Source organism: Miscanthus floridulus, chromosome 10 (genome assembly GCF_019320115.1).
Source record: "Miscanthus floridulus cultivar M001 chromosome 10, ASM1932011v1, whole genome shotgun sequence".
NCBI classification, from domain to species: Eukaryota; Viridiplantae; Streptophyta; class Magnoliopsida; order Poales; family Poaceae; genus Miscanthus; species Miscanthus floridulus.
In genome coordinates this window covers 118,775,179-118,798,427 of record NC_089589.1, presented here as the reverse complement: position 1 = coordinate 118,798,427, position 23,249 = coordinate 118,775,179, and the positions used below count along the sequence as shown (strand labels likewise).

The 23,249-nt window shown below is 44.9% G+C and overlaps 2 protein-coding genes across 2 annotated transcripts; one reads left to right on the top strand and one right to left on the bottom strand.

Moving 5' to 3' along the window:
* The first annotated feature begins 5,643 nt into the window (after positions 1 to 5,643).
* Positions 5,644 to 8,334, top strand: LOC136485481 (mitochondrial ATP-independent inner membrane protease subunit 1a-like). The gene is made up of 4 exons (XM_066482352.1): positions 5,644 to 6,274; positions 7,057 to 7,167; positions 7,849 to 7,901; positions 7,999 to 8,334. The coding sequence occupies exons 1-3, from the start codon at positions 5,912 to 5,914 to the stop codon at positions 7,894 to 7,896; spliced, it is 522 nt and encodes a 173-aa protein (XP_066338449.1). The 5' UTR covers positions 5,644 to 5,911; the 3' UTR covers positions 7,897 to 7,901; positions 7,999 to 8,334.
* Positions 8,335 to 8,649: 315 nt separating this feature from the next.
* LOC136489414 (uncharacterized) lies at positions 8,650 to 9,717 on the bottom strand. Its single transcript, XM_066486057.1, has 2 exons — positions 9,701 to 9,717; positions 8,650 to 9,634 (listed from the first exon to the last, which is right to left on the bottom strand). The coding sequence occupies exons 1-2, from the start codon at positions 9,715 to 9,717 to the stop codon at positions 8,650 to 8,652; spliced, it is 1,002 nt and encodes a 333-aa protein (XP_066342154.1).
* Positions 9,718 to 23,249: the final 13,532 nt, after the last annotated feature.

Genomic DNA, 23,249 nt, shown 5'->3' with positions numbered 1-23,249 from the left:
AATGGTGATGGCATGGTGATGGTCAAATGCTTAAACTTGGAAAAGAAGAAAGAGAAAAACAAAAGGCTCAAGGCAAAGGTATAAAATGTAGGAGCCATTTTGTTTTAGTGATCAAGACACTTAGTGAGTGTGATCACATTTAGGATAGATAGCCGTACTATTAAGAGGAGTGAAACTCGTATCGGAATGCGGCTATCAAAGTGCCACTAGATGCTCTAACTCATTGCATATGCATTTAGGATCTAGTGGAGTGCTAACACCCTTGAAAATATTTGTGAAAATATGCTAACACATGTACACAAGGTGTTTGCAGGGTTGAGATGGGTTTGCACAAGGTGAAAATATGCTAACACATATGCTAACACATTTCAGCGCTTTTGGAAAAATGAAATGTCTATTTTCTATTACGCCGGATGCAAAATTCTTGGTGGTTGGCACATTTGAGCAAGGGTGAAGAAGTTAGAGTTGAAATGGAGTTGGTCGAAATGATGCTGGCATCGATCTACTGACCGGACGCTGGGTCACTCAGCGACCGGACGCTGAAAGGCTGCGTCCGGTCGAGCTGGCAGAGAGGTCGCCAGTTTTGGTGTTGCACCGGACGCTGGACCTGAGATGCACCGGACGCTGGTTTCTACGTCCGGTCAAACTGACGGGTCTGCACAGTGGCTAAGGGTTGAGCACCGGACGCTGGCTACGTCCGGTCGGAAAAATATGCCTCGGGGAGCTTACTGGAAACGACCAGACGCTGGGGCTTCAGCGTCCGGTCAGTTTTGTCCGGAGCGTCCAGTCAGCTTCGTAGCCGTTGAAATCTGACGAATAGCGTTTGAAGCTGGTGACGCGTGGTGTCCATCGGGTGACCGGACGCTGAGGGCCAACGTCCGGTCGGTATGACCGGAGCGTCCGGTTAGAGCGTGTTTTGCCCAGTGAAGGGGTACAACGGCTCTATTTGATGGGGGCTCTATTTATAGCCCCATGGCCGGCTCAAGGGATAACTCTTGCACATTTTCATTGACATAGCAACCTTGTGAGCTTAGCCAAAGTCCTCTCACTCATCTCCATCATTGATTCATCATCTTTGTGAGATTGGGAGAGAATCCAAGTGCATTGCTTGAGTGATTGCATCTAGTGGCACTTGGTGTTCGTGTTTCGCTACGGATTTCGCTTGTTTCTCTTGGTGGTTGCCACCACCTAGACGGTTGGAGCAGCGGTGAAGGATCGGCACGAGTTGGTGATTGTTCGTGGCCGCCTTCGGTGATTGTGAGGGGAGTTGTACCTTCCCCGGCGGAGCGCCGAAAGGTAACTCTAGTAAATTGCTCGTGTCATTGAGTTACCTCACTTGTGGGTCAGTTCTTGCGGTGTCCAATCGTGTGGACGAGGTTTGTGAAACACCTCTTAGCCGCTGAACCACCAAGTGTTGGTCGACACAACGGGGACGTAGCGTGTTGGCAAACACGTGAACCTCGGGAGAAAATCGATTGTCTCTTGTCTTTGGCATACTCCCGGTGATTGGCTATATATTCATCTTGTGATTGGTTCATCCCCTACACGTCGGTATAATCACCTTACTCACTCATTTACATTCTTGCAAACTAGTTGACACAAGCTCTTTAGTGTAATTAGAATTGAGAGCTTGCTTTATTATTTATATTCATCTAGTTGAGCTCTTTAGAGTAGCAAGGTTGAGAGCTCTTAGTGAGTAATTACATATCAAGTTTGTGTGCCTAAGTAATCATTGCAACTAGAATTGTTGAATAGGTGGCTTGCAACCCTTGTAGAGCTAGAGCAAGTTTGCATTACGCTATTTGTCATACTAATCAAATTGCTCTAGTTGATTTGTAGATTTTTAAATAGGCTATTCACCCCCCTCTAGCCATATTAGGACCTTTCAAAAGCGCATGTTGCAAGTGTTTATAGATATTTCAGAGTTATGTTGCAAGTGTTTTTAGATGTATGTTGCAAAACTAGATCGAAATATTGCCTATGTTGTAATGGTTGTACACATGTTGCAAGCGTCTGTTTTAAATGTTTCATGTATCTTTTCGGACGTATGCTTACAAGTATGTTTTTCTGGATGTTGTATGTGTTTTATCTGGATGTTACATATATTTTGCAATGGCTTTTTCAAGCATTTTTAGGTGTTTTTATAAGTGTTTCATACGTATGTTGCAAGTATTTCAACTATTTCAAATGTATGTTGCAAATGTTTTATTTGGATGTTTCAAAAGTAGATTGAGTTTTGCATCTCCCTCCTCGCCTTCTATGCCTAGCATCGGTGTCTCCTCCTCTTCTTGTTCCTTTGATGTTCAAACGGCGTAGGCCCGTGTGAGGATGGGCAGTGTGGGTGGGGTGAGTCGTTCAAGTGGCGTGGAATCCGAGCGGGCGGGGCGTGCGGCATGGTGCAGGCACGGGGCGTGGGGAGCTACGTCCAGATGTCCGGGCACTAACCTAACCATGCCAGATGAGATGACCTCCAAGGGTGCCATGTCCAACAAGCCCCTCGCCATCGTGGCTGCAAAAATTAGTTCACTAATGTCGATGCTAAAATGTACGTATACTACAATTAATAGCATTTCTAGTTCATCATGTCTGAAACTCCAACATGCTGGCTATCTAATCTAGATGTAGAATCCTACAAAGATAGATGCCACATTTGCCGTAATAGTTTGTATTATAGTGGCTGCAAGACATACCGAGTCTTGGAAGCAGATCAGGTTTGGAACGAATATCCACGGGTTTTGGGTCCAATGGTTTTGGTTTTGGGCATAGTTTTGCACCCATGGGTTTCGGGTTCGGATATCCGAACGATAGTGGGTTTGAGGATGGATCCTACTTTTTTCCCTACGGATCACTAGTGGAGCCCCAAAATTGTTCGGCCCACTGATATCCATCTAATGACCTACGTATATAACTAAAACTCTCAGCTCTTGACCGACCCTCTCCCTCATGATCTCTCTCCCTCATGGATCCGCCATCCTTGTTCACAAAGGAGCAGGGCTGGGTCCCTCTCCCTCACGGTCTCTCTCGCTCACCACATACACTCATCCAGTGCCAGCAGATCAAGGAGCAGGGCCGCTGCCAGTGCCACCACCCTGCTGGATCCGCCCATCGCCACTAGCAGAGGAGCAGAGGAGTTACCGACATAGCACTCCAACAGGGGGCAGCTGGTGGGAGCTGAGGTGAGCAGGCCACAGGCGGCGGTGTGGCGCCCCCTAGGCCCTAGCCGTGAACCCACGGGTGGTGGTGCAGCACCCTCTAGGCAGCGGCGCATCACATGGTGAACACATGCTCACAGATTCTCGTCTCAGAGTTTTGGGTCATGGATAATCCGTCGGGTTTTGGGGATCCGCGGGTTTTGGTTTCGGGGATGGATTTTCACCCAAACTGGTGTTCGGGGTGGATTTGGGTTTTAAGTTTGGATTTTGGTTTTGGGTGCCCAACCGACTCTACCCGATCTGAATTCGCCGTGTTGCCATCCTTAGATGTGGCAGCAAATTATGCCACATGATTACTTTGCCACAGTTGATCTTCTATGTTTGTGGTGCATACAAATGCTTATTAATTTTTATTCTTTATAACAACTACTATAAAAAACTATGCATTAGGATAGATGAGTCTAAATCACACACTCTCCTTTAGGATCTTCATGTAAAAACTATGCATTAGAACGCCCTAATTGTCATCAGAGTCTAGGTCAGTCCAAAACCAGACGACCATCTCCTTCAACTTTTAAAACTCTTTAAATGACCTCTCTAGCCCCTCAACCCTGTTAAATTACCATATTAAAATTGTTTCAATTACCTTTTTGTTTAGGCCAGGAGTGATTTTCTAGATAGTTTCATTAATTTTAGTTTACTGGTTAGAAAAATCTAGAAAACAAGTAATAAGGTTTTTAAATCACAAAAATATCTCCAAGTTGTCTAGGTGTCCCTTCACTCCCAAATTGAATAAACTGTCACGTTCAACTTTCAATTTTTTAAATGATCTCTCCACCTTGGTTAGAAATGACCTCAAGACAGTTTTATTTTTTTTGAAATAAAAAATCTACAAAGCACATAAGAAAGTTTTTGAACCACAAAAAACGAAGCTTGTGAGAACTTTGAGAAAAAACCTAGAGATAAACCGTGGCACAAGAAAACTAAATAAATATTTTGAGGTCATGGAAGAAAGTATCTAAAAGCTTTAATAAATTGGATTTAGCTAATATGAAATAGGAAAAACATACAAAAATCTAGAAAATTTCCAAATGTTCTAATAAATGTCTAAATGTGTTTGAAAACTTTGAACAATGAATATTTGAGATGTAATTAGCATGAATGCAACATATATTGATATTTAATGGTTTATGGTCGTTGGATGTGTTGTGTAAAGTCTTTAAAACGTATTTCATTGAGTAGATTATTTAGGTAATTTTTATGGATATTTTCACATTTTTCTTGAGCCAAATCTAATTTCCTTTGAAGCTTGTATTATATGTGTATTAACAAGCTTTAAGTATTTTATTTCGGTTTCTTACATCCCAAATATATTTACAATTTTTCTAGGAATTTTAGAAACTTGGAGGAAATATTTTCCACGGTCTAACAAGCCCTTGTCATGTATATTATTTTAATTAGAAAATGAAGCCTCCTAAAAACCGCTTCCTTTGTTATTGAGCAACCCTAAAAAATCACTTCTAAATGGGGCACTGGGTCTAGGATTTCAAAAAGTCCACATTACCTCCCTCAACTTTCGCGAAAGTCCGCTTTTTCTCCCTGAACTCCAAAACCGGGCAAAACACCTCCCTCAACTTTTAAAACATTTTATCTTACCTCCATGGCCCTGTTATAGACAGTTTTGAAGGCGGTTTTGTCTTTTTCTTTTCTATTTATTTCGGCTGAATCTTTGAAAAATTATAGTAAATCACAGAAAAATCATAAAATAGAGAATCCAATTTTGTTGGACTCCACATGAGTAGATCTACACAGTGAACATACAATATGGTATACTTTAGTATAAAGTTTTTGTTGTGGCTTTAGATCTATGTCTTTGTGTAATTAATTAGAATAATTCATAGCTGTAGTTTCTATTGTTCAATTATGATAAAATTTTTATGATGGGTTAATTATTGTATGATTGAACTGTAGTAAAAATTTCATACTCATTCGATCATGTATATCTTAGTTATAGATTTATTTATATTTAACAAGCATAAACCTAAATAAAATCTATAACTAAGTTATACATGATCCAATGAGTAGGAAATTTTTACTATAGTTTAAGCATATAATAATTAGCTCACCATAAAAATTTCACCATAATTGGACCATAGAAACTACAACTATGAATTATTCCATTTAATTACAGAAAAGCATAGATCTAAAGCCACAACAAAAACTTTATACTAAACCATACCATATTATATGTTCACTGTGTAGATCTACTCATGTGAAGTCCAAAAAAATGTATTTTCCATTTTATGATTTTTCTGTGATTTACTATGATTTTTCAAAGATTCAGCCGAAATAAATAAAAAAGTAAAAGACAAAACCGCCTTCAAAACCGCTTATAACAGGGCCAGGGAGGTAAGATGAACGGTTTTTAAAGTTGTGGGAGGTGTTTTGCCCTGTTTTGGAGTTTGAGAGAAAAAGTAGGCTTTTGCGAAAGTTGAGGAAGGTAATATGGACTTTTTCCTAATTGAAACGGTTTTGAAATTATAAACTGGGCCAATTGATTAAGACTCCAATAGTCCACCGAGGAGAAATAGGACTTCGTCCGTTCGAGTATATAGAGCCCAGCATGTGATTTGTAGTAGGCTGAAAGAAAGAAGAGGCTCAAGCCCAACCGACCAAGAGAGGTAACTGGCCGAAAGAAAGAAGAGGCCCAAGCCCAACCGACCTAAGCTCTCCTCTGCTGCCTCGCCGCCGCCGCCGCCATGTCGGGCTTCGTTCGGCGTCTCGCGGGCATCCCGTGGCGGAGCATCGCGGGGGAAGCCCTGTCCCGCGCGTTCCTGGTGGCGCAGGCCTACTGCGCCGTCCACGTCGTCGACCAGCACCTCTGCTCGCTCGCCTTCGTGCGGGGCCCCAGCATGCTGCCGGCCATGAACCTAGCGGGCGACGTGGTGGCGGTGGACAGGGTCAGCGCGAGGCTCGGCCGGGTCGCGCCCGGGGACGTCGTGCTGATGATCTCCCCCGAGGACCCGCGCAAGTCCGTTGCCAAGCGCGTCGTCGGGATGCAGGGGGACTCCGTCACCTACCTCGTCGACCCCGGCAACAGCGACGCCTCCAAAACCGTCGTGGTGAGTGGTGAGTTGGTGACTGCGCTGGGATTTTCGGTCCGTACTGCTTGTTAAGTGCTGCCTCCGTGATTGGATTTGTGCTCAATTGGTTGGTGCTCTTGGCGCTGTAAAGATCCCAATTTGGTCGTTGGGGGCGTAATGCACTGACGCTAGGGGAGGGGGGGGGGGGGGGGGGGGGGGGGGGGGGGGGGTGGCGGGGGGGTGCGTGGCATACTTAGTTCGACAGTATTTTTTTGATTAGTGATTTTATTTGTTGTATACTTCTCCGCATCGAGGTTGCTTGGTTCGTCTCGTTTGTATGCGAGCATTGTTGATTTAAAGAAGTTTGAACAGTTATCCTTTGGTGTTGGTTAAGTATGTGATCTGGTGTTATTAACCCTAAAATTAATTACTACTGATATAATTGGATTCTCGATGAATTATATGTGCTGGTAAAACCTTGCATTGTGCTACCATCAGTATATTTACCCCACCAGAAGGTGCAATTTCTACAGTTGTGTTTGAACTTATAGAGGTATCAATAGCACAAAATTTGGGTTATTTAGGTTTGCGTTCCATAGACTGTCAACATGATGTTGGTGTCTTTAAATTCAGGAATTTGGTTATGTTCACATTCGTAACTGATTTAGTGGGTTCCATGTGTAATGTTGGGGCCTGATGAGTTACATGCTTTCTTGAGTTTTGTATTCTTTTATTTATATATTAGCTGAGTTTTGTCATTATTTTGTTTCAAAATTGTACGGTCACTCATGCCCTTAACTTGGGCGAATGCATAATTATAGGTACCACAAGGTCATGTATGGGTGCAGGGCGATAATCCTTATGCTTCTAGGGATTCAAGGCAATTTGGAGCCGTGCCTTATGGTCTCATTACAGGGAAGATCTTTTGTCGGGTAAGCTCAGCTATTTGTTTTGCATCTTTGTTAATTTGATTTAGGAGGTTGATGCAATCTCTGGAGCCAATATTTTGCTTTATGGCACCATAAGTTGGGACACAAGCAACTATCAATTGTTAAATTTGCAGAAAAGGACAGTCACACCTTTACTCTATGCTGTGAGTGCATGGTTATATTGATGTTAAGCTTTATAAAGGATTGAGTTGAAGTGCTTCAGTACCTTATGAGCCCATGTTTCCATTTCAAAATCCAGGATAACTATCATTTTTGTCTAATAACAATAATAATAATTCAGGGTAATACATTTTGCTGGCATATACTAGAGGGTAAATATTATCCCTCTAGGTTCAGCTTGGTCTCTAGAAATCAGGACAAAACCGGGCATCATGTGCCCCCAACGCCAGGATGAAAACAGGGTATCATTTGAACTGGAAGAAAACCGAAGAATTATTCATTTGGCTGATATTGATATGCCTAGCTGCTGCTGTCTTAGGGATAACAATGTTTGCACTCTGAATATCAATGTTGATTTTAAAATTTAATTTGCTTGATATTGATACTGGAATGGAGATTTACGCACTTCAACTTGCTACCTGTTGATTTTAAAATCATGTCGACAATCACCTTTGAACATTGTTGCCGCAAATGTGAGTATTGACAGTGACTGTTCGATCTTAGGTTTGGCCGCTGGAGGGCTTTGGTCCAATCGATTCAAACCAGTCTTAACAGAGGTAATTTAAGTTTTTTGTTGCATCTTGTTTTCTAAAGGTAACTGGTTCTCTCTAATAATCATTTGTGCTAATTTCCTTGTTGTCCATTTTTCTCCAGAGCTGATGGGCCCATATTATTGCTCGTGCCCATAGATTTAATAACCAACTGCAGGGCCCTTGAGCTTGAAAGCTTTTGATCTACTACAGCACATTTCTACAGCGAAGCAGAGTGTGTCTTGACGCCCCATATTTTGAGTTTTAGTGAAAGTGTAGAACAGTTTTGGTTATCACACCTGAAATCCCAATCAGCACATTTTCTGATGCAATTTCTTGTGCTAATGCCTGGGTTGTAACTTTACTGTCAGTGGATTTTGTAGAGAATGGAGCCTGAATACCTGATTGATTCATGTATGTTGAGGTGTATTAGTTTGAGAATATCAAACTGAATTACCTACTTCTGTGCGCAGATAAATCACCTGATCTGTGCACTCTAAACTTCTGTGCGCTTTATCAGCCTTAGCAAAATGCTCATCTGAGATGCCCAGAAAATCAGAATCTTGCCCTTACGACCATGGGAACATCAGAATCAATTCCTACATTCTAGGACAAAAATACAAAATCGAACATCAGAACATATCATTGATCAATTGCAGCGATGCAGTTCACTAAGGAATGCCTCGAGCTCGAGCTCGAGTTCCAAATTTAATAACTGATGCAAGCAGGTGCATGCTATATACTACATAACTAGGCCTGAATGTAAGTAGGGATGTTATTTTCTCTCTTCCAGGTTGAAGGCATCTAACATGCGCCTAATGAACTTGACCCATGCCTGGTTGAGCTTGAGACAGCCATGCTTGTTAGCCAGCTTCAGTGTGTGCAAAGCCGTGGTTGCATCGATGTTGCTGCACAGCACGTCGGTGCAGATCATCTTCAGCCTCTCCATGCCATACCGATGTGCCGCCTCCAGCAGACCCCGAGCGATGCCGTGATCAAGAACAGAGTCGGTGTAGATGAAGTGGAGCAGTGCCTTGAACACCCTGGGCGCAATGCCGTCGACCCGCACGTGACGAGAGCCGCCGCCGACGGCGCTCTCCTTCCCCGTGCCAAGGACCTTCGCCATGAACACCGTGGACGACCGGGCGGCGAGCACGCAGCTGTGCGCCGTGAACAGCACGCAGCCGACGATAAACGTCACGTCCCTCCCGACCTCGGTAGCCAGCAGGAGGTCGCTGCAGATCAACTTGAGCCTCGCCATGTCATACCGATCTGCCTCCGCCAGCAGACCCTGAACGATGGCGATCCTGTCGCCGTGGTCCGCTAACTCGTCAGGAAGAGAGTCGGTGTAGATGAAGTGGAGCAGTGCCTTGAACACCCTCGGCGCCATGCCGTCGACCGGCACGTGATGAGAGCCGACGACGACGGCGCTCTCCTTCCCCGTGCCAAGGACCTCTTCCATGAACACCGTGGACGACCGGGCGGCGAGCACGCAGCTGTGCGCCGTGAACTGCTCGCCGCCGACCACAAACGTCACGTCCCTTCCGACCTCGCTAGCCAACAGGAGGTCGCCGAGATGCAGGTCCGGGGGTGGAAGTGGAACCGCGGGAGGCTCCTTGATGACGGCGACGTCACACCTGATACGGCAGCAGTCATCGTCCTGGCTGATCAGGTACGACTCCAACGTCTTCCGTGGGATGAACCGACCAGTGCCCCATGCTGCTGGGCCATCCGTGGTTGAGAAGGTCTGTGCTTCCCAACTACATCCATACGAGAATCTCCTCTCCGGCACGATCCAGCAGGATGAACTTGGGGCTCGCCTTCACTTTATGGTTGCCGCCATGGTCATCGAACCAGAGCAAGACGGACAAGCAGTCGGCGTCCTCCTCCTCTTCCCCGCGTGGCTAGCAATGTACCAGCCGTGGCCTCAGACGCGGAACCGGTCGCACTAACACAGAACAGACCCTAGGCCAAAATGGGCTTAGTCCCGGCATTTTTTGTGCCCGGAACTCAAGAGACCTTTAGTTTCGGTTGGTGGATCCAACCGGGACTAAAGATCCCTGCCCAACGGCTACTGCGCCAGACAGAGGTGGCAGGGACCTTTAGTCCCGGTTGGATCCACCAACCGGGACTAAAGGTAGACTTTTACTCTCGGTTGGTGGCTCCAACCGGGAGTAAAGGTCTACTCCCGGGCCGTGGCTGCGCCAGGGGTTGGAAAGTTACCTTTAGTCCTAGTTGGAGCCACCAACCGGGACTAAAGGTCCCCCTTTATATCCCGGCCGTCTTCTTCTTCCTCCCCGAGCCCGAGCTCAGCACATTTTGAAGCTCACTGCACTAGTGTTCTTGCTTCCTCCCTCCATTGTTCCTCCATCCATTCTTCGATTCATCCGTCGATTTCTTCGATTCTTCAGTTGTAAAGGTTACTAATCTCATACTCTCATTTTTCATCATTGGCTTATCTCATATTGTTCACTATATATATATTATTTTATGTTGTTTTTTTATTTGTAAACAATTTGAGCTCAAAATAACTTATAGTTTGCATATTTGGATGAAGAAGGGTTAAAGTAGGTATTTAAAATTAGTATTCACTTTTTATTTCTAGCATGCATAGCACACTTCATTGTTTAGAGATATAGATAATTTTATAGTTTCTTAATTTTATTTGTTTATAAAATGAGAAATTTATAATGTATTAAAAAATGAGTATAGAGAGTAGATGGCAACTGCTTCCGGGTCCTCGGCCTCTTATGGGTTTCCAAAGCGACTTAGGTCGGGCCTCCCTCTCATTTCATGCGGCAAGTGCCGTGATGAGACGAAGATTGTGATGGAATACCGAGTGAAGAAAGAGGGTCCCAACAATGGTCGTATCTTCTACAAGTGTCCGGATCGCAATGTGAGTTATTTTATCGTATTTTATGATTATAGTTAGTTTATCCCTATTTTCATGATGGTTATGATTAAAGTTCTAATTTTTTGTTTTAATTTCAGTGGGATGGCAGTGGATGATGTTCAGGCTTCTACTGGGAGAAAGAGTATGTTGAACTTGTGCAAAAATATCTTGCACAACAGGCAGATACGGCGGCTAATGAGGCAGTGATCCAGCCGAAGAAGCCCAAAGATGTTACACAATCGGAGGATCTGTCTGTTTTAGTTGAGATTAGTCGCAAAATCCTTGTGCTCCTAAAATGTATTTTAGCTTTAGTTTTTTTAGTGGTAGTTGGGATTGTCTACATTGTAGCGATGCTTTCATAAATTTGTACCTTTTGTGGTGGCACGCATGTTGTATAAATAATTAATTATGATCTAGGTTTTAATATGATATTTATGTCATGTAATGCAGATGAGCCGGCATTAGATGTACAATGCTGATCGCCGCTCCCAAGAGTTCATTGACGACGTGCATTCTTTGTTACGTGCGGCCGAGGCAAACAAACGCGACGGTTTCATGTACTGCCCATGTGCCATATGTAAGAATACGGTGGAATATCCTTGCTCAAGGACTCTTCATTCACACTTGTTCAAGTCAGGTTTTATACCAAACTATATTTGTTGGACGAATCACGGAGAAACCGGCGTTGTAATAGAAGAAGGTGAAGAAGAACAATGGGATGACAATGATATTATTCCCGATGGTGCGTGCTTCAATGATACTGCAATGGGAGAAGCTGAAGAAGAGGTAGCCGTAGAAGATGAGCCGGCTGATGATCTTTGTCAGGTCATTCGTGACGCACAAAGAGAATGTGAAAGTGAAAAGGAGAAGATCAAGTTCGAGCGGATGCTAGAAGATCACAAGAAATTGTTGTACCCAACTTGTGATGCATGGCAGAAAAAGTTGGGAACCACAATAGAATTGCTGCAATGGAAGGCAAAGAATGGTGTATCTGACAAGGGATTTGAAGAATTCTTGGAGTTTGCAAATGACGCAAGAAACCTAAGGTTTGCTTTAAGTCCAGATGGTATCAATCCTTTTGGAGAGCAGAACAGTAGTCATAGCACTTGGCCTGTTACTCTAAGTATCTACAACCTTCCTCCTTGGTTATGCATGAAGCGGAAGTTCATTATGATGCCTGTGCTCATCTAAGGCCCGAAGCAACCTGGCAATGACATCGATGTGTACCTTAGACCACTTATTGATGAACTTCTCATTTTGTGGAATAAAGAAGGTGTATGTGTGTGGGATGAGTACAAACAGGAACACTTTGATCTGCGAGCATTGTTGTTCGTAACAATCAATGATTGGCCTGCTCTAAATAATCTTTTAGGGCAGTCAAACAAGGGATATAATGCATGCACACACTACTTCGGTGATATTAGAGGTGTATTCTTGAAAAATGTCGAAAGGTCGTGTACCTTGGCCATCGTCGATTTCTTCCTGCAAATCACCCCGTAAGAAAGAAAGGCAAGCATTTTAAAGGGAAGACAGACCACCTGACCAAGCCTCGCAACCGAAACGGTGAGGATGTACACGATATGGTCAATGATGTGAAAGTCATCTTTGGAAAAGGACATGGCAGCCAACCTGTTCCGAACGACGCTAACGGTCACGCACCCATGTGGAAGAAGTCCATATTTTGGGAGCTACCCTATTGGCAAGTCCTAGAGGTTCGCACCTCGATCGATGTGATGCACCTGACGAAGAATCTTTGTGTGAACCTGCTAGGTTTCATGGGTGTGTATGGAAAGCCTAAGGACACATTTGAAGCACGACAGGACCTGCGTTGTTTGAGAGAAAGAGACAACATGCATCTAGAGAAGACAGATGATGGATGCCATTACTTACGTCCTGTCAGCTACACTCTAAGTAAAGAGGAGAAGGAAATCATGTTTGAATGCTTAAACAACATCAAGGTACCATCTGGATTCTCCTCGAATATAAAGGGTTTTATAAATGTGCCAGAGAAGAAATTCTGTAACTTAAAGTCCCATGACTGTCACGTTCTCATGACGCAATTACTTCCAGTTGCATTAAGAGGAATTCTACCTCCAAATGTATGTCTAGCCACCGTGAAGCTATGTGCATTCCTCAATGCAATTTTTCAGAAGGCAATTGATCCAACTGATCTAGGATGTGGTTCAATGTCTCGTCAGCTTTGAGTTGGTGTTCCCTCCTTCCTTCTTTGATATCATGACACACCTCCTAGTTCACCTAGTCAAGGAGATTTTCATTCTCGGTCCTGTGTTCCTACACAACATGTTCACCTTAGAGAGATTCATGGGAGTCCTGAAGAAATATGTTCACAACCGTGCTCGCCTAGAATGAAGCATCGCCAAGGGCTATGGAACAGAAGAGGTCATTGAGTTCTATGTTGACTTTATTCCCGACCTTGACTCGATTGGTGTTCCTGAATCAAGACATGAGGGGAGACTAAGCGGAAAGGAGACACTAGGGGGGAAAACATATATTGGTACAGAGGATGATTATTTCAATAAAGTGCACTACATAGTTCTATAGAACTCCTCTTTGGTAGATCCGTATATTGGGACACACAAGGATCTCTTACGATCCGAGTTTCTAAGAAAGACTGAAGCTTGGATTACGCGTAAGCACATGAAAACTTTCGGCGGTTGGTTGCAAAAAAAATGTCAAGGTGATGAGAGCATCCATGAGCAACTGTATTTATTGGCTATGCAACCATCATGTCATATCGTCACATACAAAGGGTACGAGATAAATGAGAACATATTCTACATAGTAGCCCAAGATAAAAAGAGTACCAACCAAAACAGTGGTGTCCGCATAGATGCCACAGACCCGAATGGGAATAAGCAGACATATTATGGCCGTATAGATGAAATATGGGAACTAGAATATGCACCTACTTTGAAGATCCCATTGTTCAAGTGCCAATGGGTCAAGGTGACTGTAGGCGGGGTAACAGTAGACAACGAGTATGGAATGACAACAGTAGACCTTAGTAATATTGGGTACAAAGATGAACCATTCGTCCTTGCCAAGGATGTGAATCAGGTGTTCTATATCAATGATATGTCTACCAAACCAAAAAGAGGGGAAAACGATAATGACTCAACCAAAGAGCCAAAGCGCCACATAGTTCTTTCAGGAAAAAGAGTCATCGTGGGAATTGAGGACAAGTCGGACATGTCAAAAGATTATAAAAAGGATGATCGAATTCCGCCCTTCAAAGTGAACAAAGACCCTAGCATCTTGGTAAATGATGAGGACACTCCATGGTTATGACACGATTATAACCAAGGGACATACGTAAAGAAGAAGTTCACTGCTGTGCCCACTTGATGATATAGTGATTTAATATAGTGTGTTTGAGATATTATGTAATAATTATGAATTCAGATGTTTATTATGTCATGTTTCAAATTAAATCAATGTTTGATTTGGTGGGATTTCTCTCTCGAAAAGTTAAATTAGGATATTGAGTGATGAAAAATTAAAATATTAACGTTAAAATGATGTGAAAACAAATTTCCTGTCCAAAACCAATAGTTTTAATAATTTTAATTAAACACTACATTTTTGCATTAACAAAATAATAAATATTAGTTACATTATATTTTATAATTATAACAAAAAATAAAAAAGTTAGGTTATAGATTTTCCTATGTGCAAGAAAGAAAAAGAAAATCCATATTTTTAACAAAATAATTTTATGTCTTTTATTTAATTTACTATGTATTTAACAAGACTATTGCATTTCTATTAAAAAAATTTGCTCAAAACATGCGGGAAACGAAACTGCAACCCACCTTGGCTGTAGTTTCGTCGCCCGCCAAAAAAAACCTTTGCTCCCGGTGCGTGTTACCAACCGGGAGTAAAGGTATACCTTTACTCCCGGTTGGTAACACGCACCGGGAGTAAAGGACCTTTACTCCCGGCTGGTGGCTGGCACCAGGAGTAAATCTCCCTGGTATATAAGCGCCAGTGCCTGGCGCAGATCGATCCCCTCCTCTTCTTCCCCGTCGAACACCGCCGCCCTTTCTCTCTTCTTCCTCGCGCCGTCGCCGATTCGTCTTCCCCTGCCAGCGCTGTCGCACGCCTATCGCTGCCGCACACAGGTCGCCACCCCACCTCGAACACCGACGCTGCCGCACACCGGTCACCACCCCGCCCGACGCTGGTCGCCCGGCCCCCGCGCATCAGCCCGCCGCCGTGACACCGGAGCCCACGCCTCGCCTCATGCGGCTACCGACGCCTCTCCAGTCGCCCCCCAACATCGGAAAGCCAGCCAACCCACGACACCGGAGCCCGCCCCGCCTCGCCTCGCGTAGTACCCCGGCCAGCCGGCCGCCTCGCACGCGCGGCCGCCGACGCTGCGCCGCCAGTCTTCCTCGTCGGTGGGGGGCCTCACGTCATCGTCGTCAGCACGCCGGCTGCCTCCACCGCGCCACCGCACCTAGCAGTTCACGCTGAGCACCGCCCCCGGCCCGGCCTGCCTCATGTCGTCGTCGTCAGCAGAGGCTGCAGTGTGCACCCCCCCGACGCCGGTCGCCACTGCGCCGACACGGCCCGGCCCGCTCTGCTGCGCCGACCATCGCCTCGGCCCACTCTGCGCTGACGTCGAGACCACGCCGCTCGTCTTGCCGTACGTCCTTATCCTCGATCACGATCCATATGTTTTTGTCATTTGTATTCATATGCATGTATATATACGTCGCGGAGCACCACCGCCCTCGTTCGCCCATGCGTTTCTATGTATATGGCAGAGCATCGCCGCCCTCGTTCGCCCTAGGATTGAGGGTTTATACGGCGGAGCACCATCGCCCTCGTTTGCCCTAGGGTTTAGGGTTTATACGGTGGAGCACCGCTGCCCTCGTTCGCCCTAGGGTTTAGGGTTTATACGGCGGAGCACCACCGCCCTCGTTCGCCCTAGGGTTTAGGGTTTATACAGCGGAGCACCGTCGCCCTCGTTCACCCATGTGTACAAACATATATACGGCGGAGCGGAGCACCGCCACTCTCATCACACCGCCCTCTCTCGTGGCCTAGTCGATCAACATTCATATTATCATTATCGTTAACGCTAAACAATCACACTAAGGCGAATTGCGTCGGTGACTAGGGCGAACCGCGTTGTTGATGTCACCAACATGGTTCGCCCTAGTCACCGACGCAATTCGTCCTCGGCCATTTATGTATAGCCCTAATTCGCCCTAGTACCGACGCAGTTCGCCCTAGTGTGGCGAATTGCGTCTGTGACCGAGGGGCAAGATTTAATAATGCATATTGTTCGTAGATTTTATGCATGTAAGCAAAGATTTGACGTACTATATATTGGTTTTGTTTTTTGAAGCTAGATGACCGACCTGAGAAACATGGATGAGGAGGAGTTGATGATGAATTTGATCAACACTGGCACTCAAGTTGCCGGCGATGATGGTGCTAAAAATAACGTGCAAGAGGATGCAGATGATGGGAGTCAGTACTTAGCTCTTGAACAAAATAAGCAACAACATATTGGCCAAGTATATATTTTTTATTATTAGCTATATATATTATCATATGTCTTATGTGTGCTCATGACATTAAAAATAATGTTTATGTTTTGTAGCCCTCTGGATCGACATCAACAACTACAACGAAGAGTAAAAATGTTCGAGGTCCCAAAAAGCCATTGGAGGGCCGCTTCATCATCTCAGAGTTCAATGTGGCTACAGGCGAATCGGGGGGGGGGCAAATAAAATGAAATTCATGCACCACTGTGGTTACCTTGTAAGGGACTGGCTTCCAATCAGTACCCACGAATGGAAGAAGAAGACCAATGCTCCTCATATCAGTTTTGTCTCCGATCGTGACAAGACGTTAATTTGGAATGATGTCTTGGAACATTTCACGCTCCAAACAGATGGTTATGATGATATAATAGATGGTGATGAATTGAAGGAGCGAGTTAGGGATTGGGCAATGAAGAAGATGGCCACCCAGTTTCAGACTTGGAAGAAACACCTATACACGACATATGTCAAGAAGAACATAGCACCAGATTTCACTGTCCCAGGCCCGATCTCAAAGCAGAGGCCCTATTGGGATGAGTTTGTATAGTACAAGACATCGGAAGAGGGTGTGAGTCAGGTGATAAAGAACCAATGTAATGCCCAACAGAAGACATACCACCATAACTTGGGATCAGGTGACGACCCGACTGCCATTAAGAAGTGGAACAAAATGGAAGCAGACCTTCTTGCCAAGGGTATCACACCAGAATCACTCGAGTGGGGAGAGCATGCAAAGAATTGGTTTTTCGCTCATGGGGGAACACTGGACCAGGAGACAGGGAAGTGTGTTTATGGCGCAAGACTACAAGAAGCAGTAGAAAGATTGTTTTATGCTCAGAGAGCTACTGCTAGTGGTGCGTTCAGGCCCAATAGAGAGAAGGATGAACTGACATACGCCATCGGGACTATTGAACACGGTGGCCGAACTAGAGGCAAAGGAAGTGTCTCGTGGGAGCATGGATTCGCTCAGGACAGACCTTCCTACAGAAGCCACTAGAGAAAGAAGGAAGAAGAGGCACAACGGCTCTAGAGGTTGGAGGAAGCGGTGCGTGAAGCACAGGAGCGGGAAAAAAACCTTGAAGCGAGAATGCAGGAGGAAATCAAAAGGCAAGTGCAAATAGCAGTGAGTGCAAGCAAGCAGGCATCAGAGCCAGGAATTAACATTAGCCCCCCTGCTCAGTTGAAAAGCAGCTGCGCTTCCACGGAGATACAAAATCAAGGGGACATATGACTGCGCTTCCCTGTGGATGACGTCTCTGAACCTTGTACATCGTGTGAGCTACACATTCCGAAGGGGAATTTCACAATCAAGGTGGCTATCGGTCTTGTTAATCCTATCGACCGAACAAAGACACCAAGGATTCATGGGAATATAATCCAAGAAGGATATGCTACCATCTCGATAGATAAAGCTGAAAAAGGTTTTAGTGATTTGCCTCTTGACATTCCTGGCGGTGATGGTGAGAAGACTCTAGGAGAAGCAGAGAAGACATTCGTTCTATGGCACAAGCGCTACATCATCATTCCCGGGATATCGCCTCCACCTCCTCCTGAACTACCTCACCATAGGTGCGGATGAAAACACTACATCATTAATTTATATTGGCTTAAATAATTAACAATCTGCTCATAATAATATGTCATTCCTTTTTTTTGTAGCAGATCCTCCCCCAACCTAAGTCCAATTGTTCAATCGCCAGATCATCATAGTGCTCTGTACGATGACAATGTGTTGGAAGGCGAGGCTGCATCCACACCATCTCCAAGGAGGTCTCCAACGCCGCAGCCGCCACCTCCAAGGAGGTCTCCAACGCTGCTGCCACCACCTCCAAGGAGGTCTCCAACACCTCCCCCACCCCCGCCTACCAAGAAGCCAAGTACTAGCAAGAGGCCAGCCCCGCAAACGAAGAACTAGCCCCCGCCGGCAAAGAAAGCCACCGTGAAACCAAGGGCTATTCCCAAAATAATATCTGAAGAGAAGGAAGAAGTAACTGATGCATATAAAAAAGATATGTCCAGATTCTATGACAAACTTAAAAAGGATCAAGAAGCAAGGAGTAACCTGGAGAAACCGTACTTCTTCGTAGCTCTAGATATTCTAAGAAAAAAGGTGGCTTCTTACCAGCAACAACAACGGGAATCTCGTAAGCCGTCCAAAGCAACGTTAACGGACTATGACCGCACTCTCACCAAGTCAATTGAGGCGGCACAGAAAAAGAAGCGGGCAGGGAAAGGAGTTGCGCAACTCGGACAACAATCGCACCAATCAGTCCCCCCGCTAGTTGTTGGTAATGAATATGGTTCGAATTTAGGATTAATGCATCAGACAAACATACCTCCAGATGTCGATTTGGATAACCTTGGTGAATTTATTGAAGAGACTGGTCTTGACCTTTACCATATGTTTGGTGATGGAAACATTGAGAGTGCGGCGGAGGTTGATATTTGGAAGAAAAAATTTGTACTAGGCCAGAGTCTATAAATCCCTCAAGCCTTAGGTGATCTGGGGACACAAATGTACCTGCTAAACAAGTGATACATGCAGGCGTCTACCGGTGGTGACTTCTGCGTTGGTGTCAGAATTAGAGACGAACATTGGTTCCGTGACGATGATGTTATGTATGTTGACTTTGTAGAATTTCATCAACTATGCCACCTGACCTCTCTGGACAAAGTTATCATTAGCTGCTATTGCCTATAAGTAATAATTCTTTCGATCTATTATTAAACTCATCATATGTGTGTATATGCATATAAATTATCCTAACAAGTACTATATATATGCAGATTTACAATGACAGAGCGCAGAAAGAAAGACTGCAATGAAATTGGTTTTGTTGATCCCCATATAGTATTCAAAGACCCCATTACTCCAAAGCTTAATTGGAAGTTTGAGTCAGAGAGTAACCTCATAAACTTCTAAGTGAACCAACGCCACAAGAAGGATATACTCTTTCCCTACAACTTCAAGTGAGTGTTAATAATGTCGATCATCCTTAATGGCTCATATGTTGATTCTAGTTAATTAATGAGTGTTATGCGTTATATCCTATAAACACATGCAGCAATCACTGGATATTGATGGACATCGATCTAGTGAAAAGTCACTTGATAATCTATGACTCGATGAGAAAACCACAACAAGACTACCAAGATATGATAGATATTATCCAGAGGTAATTTCGGTATCTCTAGCAACTAGATATACACACAAACATGATGATTAACTATATCTGATGACGTGGCAAATTTTTTATTGGGCAGTGTTTGGAAAACCTTTATTGAGAAGCAACACATGGGAAAATGCAAAGCGCTACTGAATGTAATCCCTTTGAAAGTAAGTCCCCTAAATCGCATCATCTTTATTAATTAAACATATAGCTTTCACCGGATCACCAGATTGGATGACAAATCTTTTTCTCGTAAAATGGTGTCTAAGGCAGGAACAGGGGAACAACTACTGTGGTTACTATATTTGCAAGTTTATCAAGGAGGTCTCCCAAAGAACTCCTACAGAGAGTCTCAAAGTACGTTAAAAATACACTATATATTCATTTAATTATTATTATTGATTGTGTTACTATGTCTTTATATATATATATGTATGTACATATATTAATTGATTTTCCTTTAATTCAAACCTGTAGGCTCGATGGTTGGAGAAAAAGGTCATACAGCAAGACCAGTTCAAAGCAATTCAAGAGTCTATAGCCGGATTTTTTAATGACCAAGTCATCGATTCCAAGGGCGAGTTCTACTTCGACCCAACACTGCCATGGAAGCCAAGCTAGAGGATGAGAGGAAATTGGTTATATCACAACAACTGTAATGCAATCTTTTGTAATATATGCACATGAAATAATATAATGTAAAATACACATATGCATGCATGCATGTAAATATATATATGATGCATATATATATATATATATATATATATATATATATATATATATATATATATATATATATATATATATATATATATATATAGTTCTATGCTTGAATTGTGTGATTTAATACGTTCATTGTGCTTGAACCGAAACATACTATACACACGTATAAATGTATTATTAGCAGTGTACAATATGACTTCGAAAACCTATTTTGAAAAGAAAACAAAAAAATGAAAAGAAAAGAAAAAAGAAAAAAAATAACCTTTAGTCCCGGTTGGTATTACCAACCGGGACTAAAGGGTGCCGGCCTCGTGGCTTGTCAGGAGGCACCTTTAGTCCCGGTTGGTGTTACCCACCGGGACTAAAGGTCACCCGGGACTAAAGGACCCCCCTTTAGTCCCGGATGCTTGCTCCCGGGTGGGGAACCGGGACTAGAGGGGGTTCCCCACCGGGAGTAAAGGCCGTCTCTGCACCAGTGTCGGATTGGATGCTCTCGCCAACGGCGAGTGCCGCTGTCGTCTTGGTGTACCCGTCGACGGTCAGCACGTGTGACCCGACCACGGTCTCGGTGGCGACGGCCATGGCACATGAGGACGGTGGGGTGGTGTTGTCCATATCAGCAGCAGCGCAGCCGGCGGATGCACAATCTCTTCTAGCTTCTCTTCTTCTCTCTCTCTATCTCTTCTCTTTTTCTCTATCTCTCTCTCTTCTTGTTCTCTTCTCTACACCTAAAATGTATATATATATTGGGAGACAACCAAGTTACCTTAGGTATATGAGAAGAAAACACTACTACAGATTTAGACATCACTACCGGCCTTATCACTGTCGGATTCGTAAGAACCGGTAGTAATGTATGCTTCCAAGCTCGAAAACAAGAAAATAACTGAGTCTGGACTAAAACCGACACTAATGGACCACATCACTGCCGGTTATTAATACAAACCGGCAGTGATGTCTATTTACCATCGGTTGTTTTAACAAACCGGCACTGATGCGTACCTCGGACCCAAAAATTTTATCAACTCTAGTTAACTCCGCACGCCTCTCAACTCCCTCCCAACTCAACTCCGCATGCCTCCCATCCATCTCCTCCTCCCCAGAACGCCGCACGCCTCCCATCTCCTCCTCCCCAGAACGCCGCACGCCTCCACACCACACCCGCCTCCACTCAGCCAAGGAGAGACACGCCGGAGAGGGGCATCTTCCTCCACCTGTCCCCGAGGAGCGGCGCCAAGCCCCCACGCCTGCTCCCGCTCTTCCCCATCACCTCCGCGGTGGCGCCGTTCGAGTGAAGATGGAGGACGCTTCTCCGTCGGAGGTGCTCGAGCATGCGGCCTCCACGCCGCTGCCGGAGTTGAAGGGGAGGAGCGCCGCCGTGGGGAGAGGGCCACCGCCGCCTCTTGCCTGCACCGCCCGCTTGTGCCGCCCGCGTTGCCCGCCACCAGATCCGGCCTCCCCGCCACCGGATCCGGCCTCCCCGCCACTGGATCCGGCTTCCCCGCCGCCGGATCCGGCCTCCTCGCCCGCATCGCCTGAGGGAGAGAGGGAGGGGAGAGGGCCGTCGCGCCAGAGGGGAGGAGGGGCGCGCCCGTCGAAGGAGGAGGAGGCAGCCGCGCTCACTCGCCGGAGAAGGAGGCAGCCGCACTGTGTCTCCTCGGCAATCTGTGATGTATGAATTTTTTATCTGTGATGTATGACTTTATTTGTCTGTGATGAGATGGAATCCGTCCTTTGTCTGTGATGGATGAGTTTATCTGTGATGTATGAGTTTATCAGTGATGTATGACTTTATTTGACGGCAGTGATGGATGAAATGCTCGATTTAGTGGCGGCGGTAGCCAGCGAGCATGCTTGATGGATTGCTTTTTTTTGTTTTTCTAAACCTTATCACTACCGGGTGAAGTACCGGCAGCAGTAGCCAGCCAGCCTCACTGCCGATATGCCATTGCCGGTTCAAAATCCGGCAGTGAAGGGCGATTTTGAACCGACAGTGATATCGAAAACTGGGGTAGTGAAAAGGACAAGAAAATTACCTTATGTACGTACGAGAAGAAAAAAGGAAAAAAATACCAACCAAACGCTAATGATGTGCCATGGATTTTTTTTTAATCAATCATGATCGTCTTCCTAAATATTTCCACAGGAACCTGTTTACATATAAGCTGAAACTTGCAAGCAGGACGGATCCAGTCCAAGGGTTCAGTGTCCATTCTTTGGAGGTAAGTCACTACCATATTCTTCCTTGTTGCTTAACCAAACAATATCTAAAACATCAGCAATAAATGAAAATTAAGAAGGTCCTAGAACATCAAACAAAAAAACGCTACAAGAAAAAATAGATTTCGTGAGAGTGCAAAACAGGTCACGAAATAAGTTTTACTCTGACAAAAATAATACATGATGGTAGACCGTCCACTAGTAGAGAACAGACCTTTGATCCTCGACCAAAATGGGCTCTAGTCCCAGAATTTTTTGCGCCCGGGACTAGAGATACCTTTAGTCCCGGTAGGTGGCTCCAACCGGGACTAAAGGTCCCTGCCCAACGGTACTGCGCCAGACAGAGGTGGCAGGGACCTTTAGTCCCGGTTGGAGCCACCAATCGGGACTAAAGGTATACTTTTACTCCCGATTGGTGGCTCCAACCGGGAGTAATGGTCTACTCCCGGGCCGTGGCTGCGCCCGGGGTTGGAAAGTTACCTTTAGTCCCGGTTGGAGCCACCAACCGGGACTAAAGGTCCCCCCTTTATATCCCGGCCATCTCCTTCCTCCCCGAGCCCGAGCTCAGCACATTTTGAAGCTCACTGCACTAGTGTTCTTGCTTCCTCCCTCCCTCCATTGTTCCTCCATCCATTCTTCGATTTCTTCGATTCCTCCGTCGATTCTTCAGTTGTAAAGGTTACCAATCTCATACTCTCATTTTTCACCATTGTCTTATCTCATTTTGTTCACTATATATATATGGTTCTTTATTGTGGTTTTTTTCATTTGTAAGCAATTTGAGCTC

Excerpts from the sequence above, each read along its gene's own strand:
- LOC136485481 (XM_066482352.1), top strand. The coding sequence starts at position 5,912 with ATGTCGGGCTTCGTTCGGCGTCTCGCGGGCATCCCGTGGCGGAGCATC. Across the intron at positions 6,275-7,056 it reads ACGCCTCCAAAACCGTCGTG|GTACCACAAGGTCATGTATG; the intron begins GTGAGTGGTGAG and ends GCATAATTATAG. Across the intron at positions 7,168-7,848 it reads CAGGGAAGATCTTTTGTCGG|GTTTGGCCGCTGGAGGGCTT; the intron begins GTAAGCTCAGCT and ends GTTCGATCTTAG.